At 36.8% G+C, this 20,292-nt stretch overlaps 2 protein-coding genes across 2 annotated transcripts; one reads left to right on the plus strand and one right to left on the minus strand.

Moving 5' to 3' along the window:
* Positions 1–568: 568 nt before the first annotated feature.
* LOC134679331 (apoptosis regulatory protein Siva-like) lies at positions 569–6,872 on the plus strand. Its single transcript, XM_063538234.1, has 4 exons — positions 569–818; positions 1,219–1,361; positions 1,936–2,078; positions 2,802–6,872. Exons 1-4 carry the CDS (start codon positions 710–712, stop codon positions 2,839–2,841), a joined length of 435 nt encoding a protein of 144 aa, XP_063394304.1. The 5' UTR covers positions 569–709; the 3' UTR covers positions 2,842–6,872.
* On the minus strand, positions 4,032–19,921 carry LOC134679332 (cytochrome b5-like). The gene is made up of 4 exons (XM_063538235.1): positions 19,620–19,921; positions 13,838–13,926; positions 12,501–12,611; positions 4,032–7,341 (listed from the first exon to the last, which is right to left on the minus strand). The coding sequence occupies exons 1-4, from the start codon at positions 19,737–19,739 to the stop codon at positions 7,266–7,268; spliced, it is 396 nt and encodes a 131-aa protein (XP_063394305.1). The 5' UTR covers positions 19,740–19,921; the 3' UTR covers positions 4,032–7,265.
* Positions 19,922–20,292: the final 371 nt, after the last annotated feature.

Raw genomic sequence — 20,292 nt, forward strand, 5'->3', positions numbered from 1 at the left:
TTGGTAAAATAAGCTACCAAAATTGTAAAAGAGTTTAAATTTGGTTTAAATATCTCCTCTGAAAGATGAATCAATCAATATTTATATTTCAGTAAATACACTTACAATACAATAATTTGTATTATAATGTATCTATTACTACGAATAAATTAAATGCAACATAATTAAATAATATAATTTTGTAAAAAGGATTTTCTTTGAATTATTCATATTGAATTATTTTTCTTTATCTGTGCTTGTGTCAAACAATGAGCCAATCAGAGCAAAGGTCGTCATGTTTATTTTTCTTTTTAATTTCGTTTTGTCCATGGATACAGAGCATTTTAGTCAAAAGAATTTAAGCGGGAGTCTCATTGCACCATTGCTCTCATATGGACAAAAATATAAATTTGCAATGCGGCATACTTTTTATCAAAAAATATACGCCAAAAAAGTATTGTACACACAGTCAGGCAATATTTTAATAATTACTACGCCTGCGATTCCTGTGAGGTAAACATAGAATGTTTTCAATAATCGATTAATTATTCTTTGAATCGATACTACAACGAAGAATTCAGGAATGAATGGCAGTCCTTAGCCAAAGATTGACGTCGACTTGACGTTTTAATTAAAAAAAACTACAAACACTCATGTTATTGCTTTCCATGTTGATCTAAGGAATCTATAAAATTAATTTTTGCGAATAAGCAGATCGTATAGCTGTAAAATGACGAAGCGGTCTAACCCATTTATTGAGGACTTCGTGCAGCAGAGCAAAGTCCACGTCGGAATGAAACAATTCAATAACAACGAAGACCGACTGCAGAAAGTGTACGGTAGGTTGCTAAATCATTTATTAGTCGATCGTATCGTCACAAATGATAGCGGTATCTAGATGAAGTTACTTGGAGAAAGTTGCTAAGCATAATGTCCTTAGTCAGCTAACCCTATTGTGTTGTTTATTATAACGGTTTTAGAGTACCGCTATGTTGTGTGTGGGTAGTCTTACCCGCGTTGTGCCGTTCTTGAAAACGCTTTCCGTTTCCTATGCAAAATATTTTTTAGTGAGAACATTTCCCATACAAACATAGAACATCCTCGAGAAAGGCACAACTCGATGCCCAAGTGATGTATCGACAATTTTTTCGCATTAGAAACGTACAGATATAGTTCCCATGCGAATAAAGTTATATTATATGCATGTTAATAACCTTTAATCATATTCTCTTCTTCCAGAGAAAACCCTAGAACTACTGTTCCGTGGCGCAAAGATGCCTACAAAGAGTGTTGAGGTGCCAATAGAAAATGAAAGCAGAAAAGATGGTTTTAAGCAGTTGTTCCTTGGGAAAAATGGTCATCTCCAGCAAACTGGTGCTGTGGTAGGTTTTAATAGCAACAACACCCTATATAGGGGTACCCAATCTTTTTCAGTCTACTGTCTATGTGCAGCGCACAATTTGGGAACCCCTGCCCTTTACATATATAATAGGAATTGTATCTTAGGTGCCATTACTGTCATACAAAGTATTTGAAAAGTAGTAACAGCATGGAAACAAAACCATGTGATACTTTTTAGGGTTCCATACCTTAAGGGTAAAAATGGGACCCTATTACTAAGACCCTTGCTGACTATCTGTCTGTCATCAAGCTGTATCTCATGAACCGTGATAGCTAGGCAGTTGAAATTTTCACAAATAATGTATTTGTGTTGCCGCTATAACAACAAATACTAAAAACAATATAATAATTATTTGAGTGGGGCTTGCATACAACAAACGTGATTTTCTTGGCGTTTTTTTGCACAATGGTATCCAGAACCCTTCGTGCGCGAGTCCAACTTGCACTTGGCCAGTTTTTATTGTAATTTGAGTTGACTTGGTTGATTTAATTATAAGTTATATTTTTGTCTGTATATGTCATGCGTTTATATATTTATATTTTTTCTTTATCTAGACAAAGCCCATCACCCAGAAGTGTCTGTGCGGGGCCGTGTCAGAGGACCGCTGCTCCTATTGCGAGAAGGAGCTATGCGGGGCCTGCCAGCATCCCTGCGAGCGCTGCCAGCTCCGCTACTGCAACCACTGCTGTCTGACAGGGTAAGACTAGTATTCATTAAATCTTTTCTTTAATTAATAAACCTGACAGTGTAACAAGTTAACCAGGAAAATTTTTGTGAAAATGGTTGGATACAAGAATCTAAATTTGATCCATGTGTCCATGAGTTTGGTCTCTTTGTCAAGCGTTGCCACATGCCACCTGTGAGTTTATAAAGCGCTAAACTCTGCGCGCGATATTTTAATATAACTCGAAAAAGCCCGAGGTATCGTCTTGGGTCGTCCCATTAGTTTTTCGTCAAGTTCTTAAATTAGTCCTATTCTGCTTTCGTCACTCATTCTACATTCGTCACAATCGTCGGTGGATTTCAATGTAGAAAATGAGTGACGAAAGCAGAATAGGACTAATTTAAGAACTTGACGAAAAACGAATGGGACGACCCAAGACGATACCAAGCCCGAGATTTCCCTAACTAGAGGATATTGACTACGTGACGAAAAACAAACCCCTCCCCCTCCCTCTCTCTCCCTAGTGACCAAACGTATTTGAAAGACACCCCTGATGATATAAAATAATGGCTTCAGAAATAGTTCATGTACAGATTAATTATTTTCCATCGTATTTTCATGGAAACGTACGAACGTATCTCGCTATTTCAGTCTCGGTACAAAAAGTACTGACGTTGACTGACTGAATTATGCATTACATCTGTACCGTGTATGTATATACATTAGTATTTTTAATTATTGTTTCTATTGTTTCAGGTCTGAAGGCTCGGAGATATGTGTGTCTTGTTATAGTTAATTTATTTCTCTTTGTTTTAGATATGATTTAGTAACTGAAGATACGTTTATGTTTAATATTTTATTTTGTTATGATTAGAAGAGACGAAAATATTTTAAGTTCAATTAGTATTAAGATGTTTAATAAAAATAATAAAGAAAGCTGGGTCTTGGCCGATGTACAAGCAAAGGGTTAATGACAGAGTGTTTATGGCCACCTAATTAACCCTTTACTAGGCTGACATTTCAAAAATGACAATTGAATGTCAGTCTTACTGATCAAAAATAGAACACGTTTGAAGTACCGTTTGTGGGAAATATATATCCCTTAGCCGGTAAAGGGTTAACATGACTATTTGAAGGGCCGATGATTACATAGTTTAATTAGTGACTTTCACTGAGCACGTCTCTATTATGCCATGGAAAAATAAGTACTATCTAAGCTTTGACTGCTCGCTCCATACACCAGTTTCCTTACTTAATAATAATATGGCTCTAGGAAGATGATGACGATGACTATTTTCAACATTCGGGTAGTTTTGCAAAATAAACAACAAATACTTGTAAATTATTTATATAAAATTTATAACAAATTACATAAGAACGGGATGACACACATTAAAGTTAATGCATGTGACTTTTAAAATACTTACATACATACTTTCTATTATTACAAACTTTGTTTTATTTTCGGAACATCCTTCTATAGATGATACAAAAACTATCCATAAATAAAAGTTGGGTGCTATTCATTTATTACGTAAGACGATTTAAGGGAGAGGGTGGTCGATCCAATACCGTCTTTATCATAAGGGCACACGGGGTCCGGGCAATAATAAATAGAAGACCATTGTAGAAAACTGTTAGTTTACTTAATTAGCTTACTTTGCTTTCCAAAAGGGGCCCAAATTCTTGAGGCCCAAGGGCCCCGGAGGCCTAGTTTAAGACGGCCTTGTGGAGGATATAAGCACAGATGTAGTGCATAATTGTTTTCCATCGTATTTTCTCGGAAACGTTCGTATTTGTCATGCTAGTTCAGCCAACCTCAGTACTTTTTATACCGAGACTGACTGAAATAGCAAGGCAGTTCGTACGTTGCCGTGAAAATACGATTGAAAATAACTACCCACCCATGCATCTGTGCTACATATAGGATGGTGGGACGCAAGTGGGTAACTTCTTTTTTTACATCTCAAAATAAAGGAATACTGATCAGGTTTATAATACTTTTATTATGATCAAATTATCTTATTGTATATTTATGATGTCATTTGTTTTTCCTGTTCCATATAACAATAATACCAATTTATGTTATTATTATTATTTATGCACCTATCTATACATATATTTTATCTTCTAAAGTCACAAGAAAACCGAAACATAAAACGATAAATTTAGATTTATGTCAAAATACAACATTTTGCCTTACACGATATTACTATAGTTAAATTATGAATAATGCAGCTTAAATTTAGCATAAGCTTTTTATTCTTTCGTATATCTGCCCTGTATAGCATTTTTTTTTCATTAAAAAATACAATCATCATTCTAGCCTTCAGTCGCCCACTGCTAAGCATAGGCCTCTCTTCGTGTACGCCACTTATCCCGGTCCTGGGCTAGTCTCATCCAAAAGTGCCCAAAAAAAAAAATTCAATCATTAGAGTCAGACCAAGCCAATTTCTCCATAGCATTTGCAAAGACAGTGTGGTAAGGTCATCATTGATGTAAAATTTCTTTCAAAATGTGACATTTATAATGACACTCTCTCACTCTGTTCTAACAAAGTCGCTGCAAAGTTAGCTTAGACGGACTCTAATTACGTTTGAAAAATGCACTTAGTTTAATTCCAACACAAGAAGAAATTATATGAATAGTTGAAAACCTTTGGACGCAAAAAGGGCCTAAGAGCGTCCGCGTCGCTTGGACTGGCGCACGCACGCGGGTGCCATTGTAGGGAAAATCCGCCGGAAACGGAAGCGGCTCCTAAAACTAGTGCGATAAGGACAAGGCGAAAAATCCCGCGTAAAAATCTCAAAAATCGAGCTTTCGTACTCGACTGTTTCCTCCTCCAAAACTTAACCAATCCTAACCAAACTTGGAAATCTAAATGATTATGAAATTATCTGTGTCGGACCGTTTTGCTATTTTCGCTAATTGATATCAGTTTTGAATACTGCGCCTCTCATTGCGGCATAGTCAATTAGGCCATTTTTGAAGGGCTCTAGCGCCTTAAAAAACAAAAATATCAAAAAAAGCAAAACGGTCCGACACAGATATTGACAATATTAATTTGTGTTAAAAAAATCATTGCTCTAGCATCAAAACCCACGGAGGAAACAGTCGAGTACGTTTGTATGGAGAAATTACCACTTCTGTTGGCTCTTAACCTGCTCCATGCAACCGCGCGAGCTAGCAGACGCCCTAAAGCAGAACGGGCACACCTTTACATTCAATTGTCAGATCAACCTTACAGTCTACCAATAGGAGACCGAGCTGAAGGTAATCAGGATACTTTTTAATATTTAACCCTCGCCGGAATACACGCAGTGTGGGTTATTCCCACTAGTTACCACCAAGTTGTTACCAGTGGTAACTACTGGGAATTTTTTTCCCACCTTTTACCACTGGTAACTACTGGGAATATAAATTCCCAGTAGTTACCACCAACTCGGTTTAGTGGTAACTACTGGGAATTTTTATTCCCAGTAGTTACCACCAAAATTTTGTTAGAGTTAAATACTAATAAAAACACTATAAATAGTGTAGTATAAATAAATAGAGTTATTTAATATATAATTATAAGTCGATTAGTGTTTTAGTAAACTCCCTTAAAAGTGACCAAAAATATTGAAACAGTTTAACCGGTACTAGTACAAAAACTATGATATATGTACTAAAGGATAATTTTAATAATCCATTTAGATGATTTTTCAAGTGATTTTATTAGGTAATTCGAAATAACTCTATTTATACTATTCATACCTACTGTTTCTATTAGTATTTAACACTAACAAAGTTTTGGTGGTAACTACTGGGAATAAAAATTCCCAGTAGTTACCACTAACCCGAGTTGGTGGTAACTACTGGGAATTTTTATTCCCAGTAGTTACCAGTGGTAAAAGGTGGGAAAAAAATTCCCAGTAGTTACCACTGGTAAAAACTTAGTGGTAACTAGTGGGAATAACCCACGCAGTGTCGGTTCATATTGGGTTATAGCCGCGCGCGTCATCAGTTAACATCTTTGGCGGACTGCTGCTGCTGACTATATTTAACCCTTTAATTAAATACAGTCAGCAGCAGAAGTTGCTAAGCGGGCGAGATGTTAAAAATGATCTTGACTTTATTTTTAAGAGAACAAGAGCCTGTCGAAAGTAATTTTGAACACTTCGCCCGCTTAGCAACTTCTGCTGCTGACTGTACCTACATAATATGCCTATCATCATTCATTTACACACTTCAAAATGGTTTTTTAAACGTTGACCACCTAGCCCGATTCCCTTTAGTAAAAATAAAGACCCATAAAACATTCTTGCCTAATAAATAACCAAATCGAACCCATCCCCTCAAACTTACAAAGTAAAATGCGATAAGTTACAATTTGGCTGGTAATTAACTTAATAAACGCACTTGTGCGTTCTCTGCTTTTGTGTTGAAGTTGCAACGCAAAGCCATTGGCATTGCATTTACTTTGTATTGTAAATAAATACGTTATGTCTTATATTTATATGACAAAATTATCTGAGCTGATATAAGCGTGTCGTACTTTGCCGATTTCTATAATTAGTGACTCGCCAATTTCACAAATTCATGGTTGACATGATTAGGTATGACCCGTATAATACTTATAACGTCGCTGAAATATATTATTATGCCCTAGACCTTAGTGGTTTATCGCTTCCAACTCAAATAAGAGGCGGCGCACGTTATAATGTAAGTGGACGTCACAGTGGCCAAGTTACTATATTTTATATAAATCGCTTTTTTTGTTTTTGGATAAAATCTGATTGCTTTTAAAAGCTCCTCATTCTGAACGCAGTAAATACGAAATCCCAATTTGGGACAAAAAAAATCCCAGTCAATTGAGCCAGTCATTTTTCCAGTGGAAGATGTTTTAGGATATAAGGTGAAATTGCGTACATAAAAGGGATTAGAGAACTAATAAAACTCCCACCAAATTAAATCAAAATCGGACGAAAAAACGAAAACAAATTTAAAATCGACCCGCATTCCGATACATTACTTAGGCCCACTTGCCATGGTTACCAGTACAATTTGACACTGGGTTAACGGTTAAACCGCTTAACCCCGGGTTAGTGGGATGGTGCAAGTGGGCCTTAGATATTATTTATTGCATTTCGATTGTCGATAAAATGATTGTCAATTTCGTTAATGTCAGCTCAGATAATTTAGGTCCCCGGACGCCTATGGGCGTTCTCGGTTGGAAGGTTACGCGAATAGGTAGCGGTAGAGGATGGTGGCCGCGACGCCGAGCAGGAGCGGCGCCAGCCATGAGGTCCACGCACTGCAAAAAAAGAAAAGGGTAGAGATAACTTGTAGGTATAGGGTGGTGTAGATGTAAAAGAATTATGAATGTATTGTATTATTATTATACCTGTGTAATTGCGTTTCGGCTTATTGCAATTTCTATGTTATTACACTCATTACCTAACTTGTTAGTTACTTTGGCTGTAAGTTTTCCTAACAAATAAAATAAATAAATTGTATGTATCTACGACGACATCGACAAATTTATCGACTGTATAAAAAATATAACACTAATATCTACTCCACTGGTCCTGTTCCTTATGTCGCTTGGACTCCTCCTCCTCCAACCCCTCCTCCACTCCAATCTTTCTCCTTCACTCCAATGATGGCGTAATTAGAGTGACAGAGAAAAATTCCCGCAATTTGCGAATTTCGATTTTCGCGGTTATAGCCCTGTTGCCAACTTGTGGCCTATTTATCCCGTTTATTCAACCCTTTGAACGCCACGCCTATCGTGTGTGTCGCGTCATCGTGAACCTAGTTGGAATCCACGAAGGTTGATATTGGGCTGTAGTAGCCGCACGCGTCATTTGACGTCTTTCGGCGTGTTTCGGGCAATGCATTAACCTCTTGGGGTTCAATGTCCTAATGCTAGTACAAATTACCTCCAATGAAATTTAAATCTTAATGAAATTGAATAGAGTTTCTTTTATTTCGTTTTGTTCGATTTTAAAACAAAACAAATTCAACTCTATTTTCTAATACCGTTGATTCAAATTCGATTGCCAATTTTCCTTGTATGGTGGGCCGCTAGAGGTTAAGCCGACCACTGACTAACAGGCCGCCGGACGATATATCGGCCTGTCAGTTAGAACAAAAATTTGACAGTTCCGAACAACTGACCGGCCGTTATCGTCCGGCGGACTGCTAGTCAGAGGTCGGCTTTAGAGATTCACTAAATATGAAATAAACAGTAAAGATATGTAACGTTCCACGGCAAAATGTACCATTGCCCCGGCTGAATATTGGAGCGGCGTTAATAATAGCGTAAGCGCCAGCCGCCACGCCATAAGGTACCTTGTGTCCTGGAACGTCACATATCTTTACTATTTCATATCTTGTGAATCTCTAAATCATTTCCTAAATCACGCCGTTTGGCGGTCAAAGAGTTTACAGGATTGTTATTGTTTTTAGATATGTTAATTCGTATAATCTTCCACTATTACTTACTATTATATTTTTTTAAATGTAGTTTCCATGTACCCAAAATAGACCTATCTATAGAAATGTCTAAGCAACACCAACCAACCAAGTATCTACTATTATACTACGATGCGCGTCGGATACTTTACACGTCAATATTTCACTATTGATCCAACCCTTTCATTCACCATTAGATTAATTGATAATAACGCTCTATCAATTGTAGCCCTTATATGCAGCGATCAGAATATTAAACGAGACAGTCAATTGTTATCAAAGTACTCAAGTGTAAATTTCATTCGATACCGTGACGTGACGTACGCGTTTGCGTTGCGTCATTTTGTATGGGATTTTGAGTTTCCAAAATGTCCCGCTTGGCGCGCTGTTCAAAATTCCATACAAAGATAGACATAATGCAAACGTGAACGCACGTTACGCTATCAAATGAGATTTACATTAGGGTTTCTTTTCAATAAATGTTTTTCTACTCCCGTAGTTTTAGGTGCTACGAGTATGAAACTTAATTCAAATTGTGAAGTTTAAATAACACTTGCACTGTCTGGGCTATCAAATTGCTGCCAACTTAGTTTGGTCTATCTGTATTTGTTATCTTATGTACACTTACTCTGCATACGTCATACATTTAAAGGCTATACTGGCACTTTTGTGTGGTTATCATGACTCCTGATACTTACAATACTGCACATGTAGAGATTGACACATTCTCAAAAAAGTGGCGACAGCTGTTAGTGTGTTGATACTTTTTAACACATTCACTGCCAGCGACCCGCTAGGCGGCTTCTCTGTACGTAGGCACTATTCGCTACATACGGTTTTCCCCGTGTCATCGGCTATGCACGTAGCACGCGCTTGCAGTGAATGTGTTAATATTAAGCCTCTGGGTAGCTGTAGCCTCTAGTAAGTGTTGGCCAAACGTTAATTGCATTAACCATTATAAATTGAACCGTAAATCGCAACGGACGATTACAGTTTACGGTTCAATTTATGGTTAATGGCCAAAAATGGTCAATTGCATTACGTTTAAGTTTTGGCCAACACTATCTAGTAAGCCCTGACGCCTTCATGGCGCGTGAATGTACGAAATTCTTTGTGCTTAGCATCGGCGTGATATGACGTTTTTGGTTACACTGTCAACACTCTATTTTAAAAGGAATTGTAGGTGGCATTAGGTAGCGATATCTCAAAATCCAGAGTTAGTAATATTTGTGTAAGTAAAAAAAATGGTGTTCAAGCTCAAAACGCCAGTACTTACTCAATCTTGTTTGCAATAAGTACTAAAAAAGCAAGAGACAGCTTTCTGTTAGAATGAAAAGGTAATATAAGTAGTTATTACCATCCCATTCTATTCTAACATATAACTGTCTCCTGTTCGAGTTACTTGTGTCAACGATGTCGTACCCTAAAATGTGCCTACTTTGCTCCAAAATACAAAATTTAATGTAAATTTTATTAATTAGGTATTATAATATGGTTGGTTTGTTTTATATATGCCGATTTAAAGTAGACCAGTACTATCATGTTGTAAAGGTTAAGTGAGGTTGTGATACAGTTTTCATATATAAAACTGCTGGAGCACAATTACCCAGTGGCGGGCAAAAGTTGGCACAGTTGACGGTAATGGATTATGTAGCAAAACGTAAAAAAAATGCTAATTTCAAACATACAACATAACCAGTAAATTTAAAGTATCAAGCTAAATTAGAAACAATTAGGAAAGAAAAACACTTTTGTGTAACTTTCTAAGAAAAAGCTAACAAAATATTACAGGCAAAAAGATCAAAAACATGTGCGTATGATTGATATTTCCGAAAATAACAAAACACGGTCGCTTCCTATCAAAGCTTATTATTTATCAAATTAAAAAAATGCGAGATTTGTATATAAAAGGTACCTTAGCTTGGGTGCAGATTTAAACTCAGTAAATGATTACACATTTTATTACAACGTTTACAATATTTTTCTATTTTTGTATATATTATATTTAAACAAGAAAAACTCTTTTTAAACTATATAAATAATTAAAAACAAAGCACCAAAATTTTACTCACTATGATTACATTTTGTGACATAGACATGATAATGACATTATTATAGTTTAAGTACTAAAATATATCTATGTTGTGCTCTGAATAAAAAGCAGCGGCTATATTTGCCTAAAACTGTCAAAAATGTATATTCATTTTATGATTTGACCACTTTACCACCAACTTGACAGTTATTGAGTCTTAACATTTAACTAATTGTTAATTTTAAAACACTTTTAATGTAGTCATATTAATTTAAAATGAGCAATTTAAAATTATGATCAGTAAATATTGAGTACCCTAAACTTTGATTTCTTAACATCCAAAAGTTAAGTTGGTAGAAGGCGTATCGATGCTCAGAATAAATATTCTCATTTGACAATCACTTCTTACTTTAGTAGTGTTTGAACGCCTTTGGTCCCAAAACCCATATAAATTAAACATAAAACAGAACACTCAGTAATAAAAAGTTGTAAAAACGGTCAAGTTGGTAAATTAAAGTTTTGATAACATGTTGTGAATTGAATAGCTGCATATAACATAAAAATTCGAGATGATAATGATTGTTTGCAGAACACATTCATAAGAGCACTCTAGTGACTGTAAAAGCGGACAAAATACATTATTTGATTTGTGTTAATATTCTACCAAGACACACAATTTGACGCCCATTGATATCGAAAGTAGAAAAAACTATCGACATGTCCTGGCCGTCATCTACTATATATGTATATACCCCTAAATCTACTATTTAAGCATCTATCACCAAATATATAAACATCTACTAAACATATGTAAACATTTAATCGAACATTATATATATAGAAAGCTGCGCAAAACAGATCTATACTGATCACAGATTTTTGGAATAAGTACAGTAAAATAGTAAAATGAGCAATCGTTTACTAAAAATAAGTATGCTTATTGCATGAATCTGTGTAAAGTGCAGTAAATATTGCAATGAAGCAAGAAATGTGTATGTTTGAAACCAGCAGTGCAATAAAATTATGAATACGCCAAAAGACGTAAAATACACGTCAAACGCGTAACTTTAAACATTCAAATCGTATAAGGATCCACTTAAACAAAATATACTTTATGTTTATTTTCCCAAATCTTTAAATCCAGCGAATATTTCACTTTAGACACAGACAGGTAGGTATTCTGCGTTAATCGCGATATTCGCGATGTCAGTGTGCATATAACCTTAAATTTATTTTTGATTAATTTTGATCGAACTCATCGATTACTTTTTTATGTTACCGACAATATAAAGAAAGAAACCCAAGTTCAAATCATCTAGGCCTACTATATTCACTTATACGGATAGGTACTGGGGTTAGATGGGTGTCAGTGACCTAAATCTAAGCACGGGGAGGGGGTAACGTAACGCCCTATATAGGGCGATCGTCCGAAATCTGATAGTTTTTTCTATCTATACCTATGTATAGCTGTTTGTAAAACATGATTGAAAAATATATTTTCATCAGCATCACACTTGCTCGAAAAAGACCTTATGTCATGCAGGTTTACTGCAGGACAAAGGTTGTATATACTTCCCGCGGGAGTTACAGATTGTAAAAAAAAACAAATCTTCGTCCTTAGAGTTACCTATTTAGCAAAAAAATTTTTTTTCTTTGCAAATGTGATGAAAGACATTGTGTGTAACTCCGGGGGGTAAGAATATTGTAAACTCGAGTCTTTAATTAGGCAGTAGGCGCACTAGCGTCTCTTAAGCGTCGACGTCTAATAGTCAGCGCTATGAAAAATGACGTCGCTGCGTAGTTGCGCCAGCGTTGCGTCGAGCAGCAGCCATAGAGTTGACTAGACGCCGACGCTCGGGAGACGCTAGTGTGAGTGGCTCTAGTACGGAAGGTACAGTGTATTTAGGGTAAAGGTAGTGTTTGCATGTTAGGGTATTAAGGGTATAAACTACGCGATGACGCACTTGCCCTGCTCCTGCGGTTGGTCGTTGCTCCACTGCGGCGCATACGCGCCCTTAGTCTGCGTGCGGTCCGCCTCTACCAGCTCGCCGATCTTGTATTTCTTCATTAGGGCTCTGGGGACAAGGGCAATATGTGTAGGTACTAGTTTTAACGCATTCACTGTCAGGGGGCGTGGCCTAGGAACAAACTTGTATGGCGGTGAACGCACATGTGCGTCGGGGGCAGTGAATGTGTTAAGGTATTTATCTATGGGCCAATAGTTGCCTGAAAATAAAGATTTCCATTCAATCATTCATTCAAAAGGAAAATACAATGTTGCAAAACGCAACTACAACTACGAAATGCGCTGCCAGAAAACGCCTTGTGGCATCAAGCCCTTTTATTTCTGTATTAACATTTTCTTTTGATCAACAAACAAAAATATAAAAAAGCGCTTTTTACTTTTTTTTTGTAGAGTATGTAACATTCCATCGACACGATTATACATTAAATAAAACGTACTAACAGTATATACAGCTATATACTCAAATGACACAAGGGTCTTAGGCACTGGTCCCACCGCGAGCTAGTAAGCTATGAGCTATCGGCTATAAACACGAACAAAAGATAAGCACTCCCGTGTAAATAAAAGAGACACGGCGATATTTATAGTTACTCGCCCAGCGGTGAGCTATAAATATCGCCGTGTCTCTTTTACTTACACGGGAGTGCTTATCTTTTGTTCGTGTTTATAGCCGATAGCTCATAGCTTACTAGCTCGCGGTGGGACCAGTGCCCTAAAGTGAATCTTATGCTTTTGTGATCTAGTTCTTGAATCAATGGTCAGTTAATTGTGTCAATGGTGCATTTAGTAATCGGGTAACCATTATGCTAATGGGTCTATAACAATAGCTTAATTACGTTTGCATTTTGTTTGTAATTATACCGACTTCACTACTAAGATATTATTATATTATAGTAATATTATAATACTTTGTAATAGTTATAACGCTCAACCGATTTAGATTGAGATAGTTCGAGTACCGGAATATAATGTATATAAAGGCGCACGTACGCGGGTGATAATGTGGGTAGAATACGTCCCACGCGTCTGCGCCAGTTAGCAACGCTCATACTATTTTTCGTTAACCCGCTCACCCGCTCCGTGCAGCCGCGCCAACTAGCGGACGCCCTAAGATTTTTTTTTACAGTTCCTTACAAAAGTGGGATACGGAATACCGTAAAATGTGCCTACTTTACTCTAGAACATTCTACAAAATTCGAAGATAGAAATGTTTTTTTTTTTACTACGCGTTTAAATGAGGTTGCTAAGGAATAAGGGGGTAAATAAATAGTTCACCTGGCATCCGAGCTGTGGCTGACATCCTCGAAGGGCTCCGTGGCGTCCTTGCCCGCCTGCTCCAGCAGCACCTCCTCTCCTCCCGGGTGCTGACAAAAAAAGAAGTTGTAAATAACATTAATTTGTCAACTTAATCTGCTTTAATTACTAACAATAAAGAGTTTAAAATATAAATAAACAAGTTTAAGTGCGTCTAGATTTGACGAATGCACGGCTGCGCATGCACGGTTTACACACTATTTACCGGTAGGTCGGTAGGTAAATAGGTTTAACATCCCTAGGCATGTTGAGTTGAATGTATTGTAAGCCAAATTATTTCACGCTTTACATACATAGCTACTTACTTTAACTAAGAAAATAGAGCATTTTCCATGTAAAACTATTATTGGCAAAGAAAACTAGTACCAGACATATATATTTGAATCTGAAGACGGCTGTGGAATACCCATACTCGAAGATTAGATTTCTCTTCTTTCTACCGCACAACTGTATTGAAATAAGCTTAAAATTTTATTATTTAACGTAATAAATGTGTTATCACGCCAGACATATATATATACATATGTTAAACATAAATGTTCATGCCACGTGTCATGTAATTAAAGCAATCGTTTTAAAATGAGAGCGTGACTTAAATTGTAATTGACGCGTTTTAGCGGTAGACTCGTGTTACTCTCATAATACGATTAAAATGCAATTTAGTTAAATAGTGTTATCATAACGTTAATAAAGCTAAGATTGCACGGGTGAACGACCTCTGATAACGTGTATAAATAGACTTTAGACCAAAGAGAACTGATTGTAATAGAGAGGTGTAAGAAAAAAAAACCAGCCAAGTGCGAGTCGGACTCGCGTTCCAAGGGTTCCGTACATTACCCAAATTTTAACAATGTATTTTTTATATGTGAAACGCGAGTGAATCATCGGCTTTAAAAAACCCGTAGGGGGTCGGATCAAAAACTAGGTAATTAGTCCGACTCACGCATGACTGCAAATTTCTAATCGGTTTTCCTGTCAGGTAAAGAACTAATTTGTATATTTTTTCAAAATTTTAGACATTTTCTCATTTACCTCCCAAAAGTGGCCTACATGTTTAAAATTCATTTGTTTACGTAAAATGTTCGTCTTTGGGTCACGAATTTACATATCTGTACCAAATTTCAGCTTAATTGTTCCAGTAGTTTTGGAGAAAATGGGCTGTGACAGACGGACAGACAGACAGAGAGACGCACGAGTGATCCTATAAATAAGGGTTCCGTTTTTTCTTTATGCCCCTTTGTTTGACATCCAAAACAGATGGCATAAATAAGTGAGTACCTATATCGTCACCTAGTACCCATAGTATGTACAAGCTTTGCTTAGTTTGGGGCTAGGTTGATCAGTGTAATATTGTCCCCAAATTTTTATTTCATATATTGTGACCTCGCTAAGGATCTCTAAAATGGGTTGAGACTATAACTCTAAATATTAGAATAGGTAGATAGTTAACACAACTCATAGACTACCAACTAAAGACAACGCTTGAGACATGAGACCGTGTCTTGCATTTAAATCGCATTAGGACGAATAAACGCCATACATACAAACGTAGTTCCCATACTAACATTGTAGAAAATATTTTCACGTAATGTGATTATGTGATATATACATATTGGGTCCACCACAGACTAGCGTTTTTCGAGCGTCGCTAAGGGCGACGTCTAGTCAGCTAGCGTCAGCGCTATGGAAAATGACGACGCCGCGCAATTGCGCCAACGTTGCGTCTAGCAACAACCATACTCGTAGAGTTGACTAAACGCCGACGCTAGTGTGGGGTGGCCCTAATTACCTAACCATAGCTTTGCCCCTCCGTTAGACTCCTTTAATTTTTTACACGATCAAAATAACCTATATTAAACATTCGTCTATATTCCACTGCATCGGGGCTATAGCAGACTGCAGAGTTCGTAACCATTGTAGCCAACGTGCAATCGTTTCCGCTCCGTACCGAAAGAAATGCAACTGGCACTAATAGATATGGAAGAGAGATAGACAGAGAGGACTACGAAATTGGCTGCGCGGCCAGTAGCCTTTAGTTAGTTTTAGTGTATATTCCCATCTGTCCCCGCCTTATTTATGGCGGCGGGGACAAAATGGGAATACAAGGCAAGTGATCTGTAACCCAACTGACACAGATATCCTCATCTCACAAAGCGAGCACGGAGTCTCGGAATTTCATTTCGCCGGCAGCGAAGGAATGTCGGCGCATTGATAGCTATTATACGTCTAGTTATAATATATTATATTTAGGTTAGCTTAGAGTTAAACTCAATTTGTATCCCTAGTGTAAATTTCATTCGATAGCGTTTGCGTTAAGTCTAATTTTGTATGGGATTTTGAGTTCATTGCTCCAATCATCCGTGGCCCTTATGTTAAATGTCGATTATTGCCCATCACTTTTCTGGCTGTGTACGTATTTAGAAACTTGACTCCGCCCCTAAAATTAGTGCGATAGGGACAACTGCAGCTGAGGCGAAAAATCGAGGTTTCGTACTCCTCTTTTTCCTCCTCCAAAACTTAACCAATCGTAACCAAATTTGGAAATCTAAATGATTATGAAATTATCTGTGTCGGACCGTTTTGCTTTTTTGGCTAATTGATATCAGTTTTGAATACCAGGCCTCTCATTGCGGCATAGTCAATTAGGCCATTTTTGAAGGGCTCTAGCGCCTTAAAAAACAAAAATATCACAAAAAGCAAAACGGTCCGACACAGATACTGACAATATTAATCTGTGTTGAAAAAATCATTGCTCTAGCTTCAAAAACCACGGAGGAAAACGAGGAGTACGTTTGTATGGAGGAATGACCACTCCTGTTGGCTCTTAAGGTTTAATAATTGACAGTATGTATTGACAAACAATTAAAGGCTATTGTGTACCTTAACACAATGTATTAAAGTTTAATATAGATAGGTGTATATGCGAATGTATGAAGTGTATGACGTTATATTTAGTGTGCGTGTTAACTTTGTAATAAATACGAATTTAGATGCACGTGCCATGTATTTTTTTATTACAATACATATTATATGCTCTGACAGTATGCAATACCGATTTCAAAATTCCAATAGGAGGTACTCAATTCGGTTTTATGTTTTCCTTTTTTAGGGTTCCGCACCCAAAGGGTAAAAACGGAACCCTGATATTACTAAGACTCCGCTATCCGTCCGTCTGTCTGTCACCTGGCTGTATTACTGTATATCTCAAGAAACGTGATAGCTAGAGCTACACAGTTGATATTTTCACAGATGATGTATTTCTGTTGCCGCTATAACAACAAATACTAAAAACAGGATAAAAAAATATTACGTGGGGCTCCCATACAACAAACGAGATTTTTTTGCCGTTTTTGCGTAATCATACGGAACCCTTCGTGCGCGAGGACGACTTGCACTTGACCGGTTTTTCTGCTTAGAAACAAAGCAAAACCAGGCGTGGCTCACTCCGCGATTTCGTCGCTTTGCTAATACAGGTAGCTAAAAGTACATCCGTTCGACCCCAATTTTGGGGTTTGCCATAAGCCGCGCGTGGCTTTGTCGCCACCTAGCGGCCACATCTGTGCTGATCGTGACAGACGCATTTTGTTAGAGAGTGAGTCTTCTGTACCTAGTACTATTATTTATTCTGTGGCAAAACTAACAGATTATTTATTGACTTTAAGGAAATCTACAAAAGGAATTATTATTCAAACACAGTTTTCCCTCTAATATCATCTAAGTACATACATATTTAAAAGTAACCTATATGTGTAACTTCTTCATTAGGGAAACCCGTAATACAGGAAAACAAACACATGTGTAGCATATTTTATTTTTGCACATATTCAAGAGACAATCTTGAGTCAATGATGTTTACCTACTTTGTTATAACAATATACGAGTCACCGAGATGAAGGCCGCGTGGTGGCCTCGGTGGCCTTCGACCTTTTGACGCACAGTTAACGATGTCATAATATTTTCTGTACCCCTAGTGTAAATTTCTTTCGATGGCGTGACGTGACGTACGCGTTTACGTTAAGTGTCATTTAGTATGGGATTTCGAGTTTCCAAGACGCCCGCTTTTCAAAATCCCATACAAAGTTAGAAATTAACGCAAACGCTCCTCATTACGCTATCAAATGAAATTTTCACTAACTAGTGTTTCTGTTGTGATAATTATTGCTTGAGACACTAAAGTTAAAAAAAAAACAATGTGTCAGGCTACCGCCGCCATACAATACAATAGTCTGGTACCAATTTTCGCCATCAGATATATCAGTGGTGCAGATGCTGACAAACATCTGAATATGCACTGTAACGCCTTGATAATAGAGCCATTAAGATATTTAATGTCAATTATTTATAAATTGCTCTAGCAAAATGGGACTTAAGGGAACTGTCATAAAATAAGTAGGGTCATTGTGCTAGTTTTCGTCCGGTGTCAGTTTCCGTCCACTTGACGAAATTTGAGTATAAACCTTCATTGCTGCACAAATTTGGACTTATTGCATCCTTAATATCTAAACAATTTATCTATCCACATAAAAAATATATTTCGCAAGTAGCAAATTATAAATCAAATGTGTTATTTACCAATCCGTCAAGTGGACGGAAACTGACACCGGACGGAAAACTGACGCAATTACCCTATAGCCTCCTAAGTCCCCCTTGTCATTATTGCAGTTTTGAATTTGGAACCTTCTTATATTCCATTTTAATTCAAAATTCCATTTGGATTTAATCCTTTATGCCTCTAGCCTCAGGGACTAATGAGGATAGGTAAAAAAAAATGTTTTTTTTTTATTTTTTATAATGTTACCTGATTTGTTTACTATTCCGGCATTTGGATAAAACTGTGTCATAGAAAAGCTGCAATAAGTTTTTAAGTTTTGTGTTTCTTCATATTACAACATAAAATTATACTAATGACAAAAACACTTTAAAAAGTTCAAGTCATTTATCTTACCTTATATCATATGTTGCAATGTTTGTGACATAAAAGTCTATCATTAAAATCTCACACTGTAAAATGTGCCTTCTATGCTCCAAAATTCGAAATTAAAATGAAATCATATGTGCAGTAATTGTGATATCATATAAAGTATTGCATATAGGGATATTTTGGGAATAAACTCAAACATATGAGGATGTGGTAGGCCCAGATGGAGATGGCGGGACAACCTGGACGCATATCTTAACGACTGGCCGGAGATCGCTCAAAACCGAGATGAATGGAAATCAATGGGGGAGGCCTTTGCCCAGCAGTGGGACACCTTATAGACTTTTTTTTTCTAGCCTACTTTGGTGTAATAGGCTTATAATAATAATAAAACATATACATATTACTCTCCTTTGCATCATCGTCGGGTAAAAAGGTGACTGAAAGGATTATGCAAATGAGATTTAATTAAGCCAAACCAGGATTTAATATCTGTTTATACTAATTTGAAAAAAAAAAAGAACTGATAATATTAAGCATAAGAGTCTAGAACAGTTGCATGCAAAACTAAGGTTGTTTAAGTATACAATTATACCAAAGTAAAACAATACTGATAAGATAAGACCCCAATATACTGAGCTGAGCACGTCCAAGTAACAAAAGTTATTGAAATGGACTTTGTCCTGAAATAGAGAAATTACACATAATGACAGTTTTTTTTCTAAGTACGAACAAACAAGTTCTAGAATATGCATATTGATATTATTGATGATTTCGCACGCCTGTGAGTAAAAAAAAAAATAACTTAAAAGTTCATTCACTCACCTCATCAAGGAAATGCGTGACATCATAGACACCGTTATGAATGATCATGACTGCATCTTCACGAGTGTTACGGGATTTCAGCTCCTCCCTGGTGAATAGTTTCACATCTTCGCTGCTCATCGTGGTTAAGACCCTTTTGATTCAGCCAAAGACTTTAAAGTGACTAGATTTGCAATGGTCGCGCGATATCGACTTGTTAATAAAAAATATGATGCGGGCGAGAATTTTAAGTAAATAAATTAGTATTGCAGGAATATTCACACCACGCTTGCACTGTAGCCTGCGTTCGTTTGACACTTCAATTCAACTTCATTTGGTTTGACAATGACACCACTTTCCCGAGTGACGTGGAAATTTGATTAGTTGGGTACCGCATTGAACGAACAAAAACCTTAGTATAGTAGGAACTTCGTAAATGATTTATTGATTTCTTATTTTATTCCACTCACATGATTGATATTTTTCAGTGACCTCTATTGTTATGATAAAATAAGGGTGACAGCTGGCAAGGCAACTACAGTTGCCAAAAGCATGGAGAAACATGAACTTTGATCAGTAATTTAATTAACTATAGAGTAGGTTTTGATCTAACGCTGCATACAGATCAAGGCAACGAACGCGAACGAAAAACCTTCGCTAGCCTTCGTTGGTCATAATCATATTATAATATACC

The sequence above is a fragment of the Cydia fagiglandana genome, chromosome Z, assembly GCF_963556715.1.
Source record: "Cydia fagiglandana chromosome Z, ilCydFagi1.1, whole genome shotgun sequence".
Classification (NCBI taxonomy): Eukaryota; Metazoa; Arthropoda; class Insecta; order Lepidoptera; family Tortricidae; genus Cydia; species Cydia fagiglandana.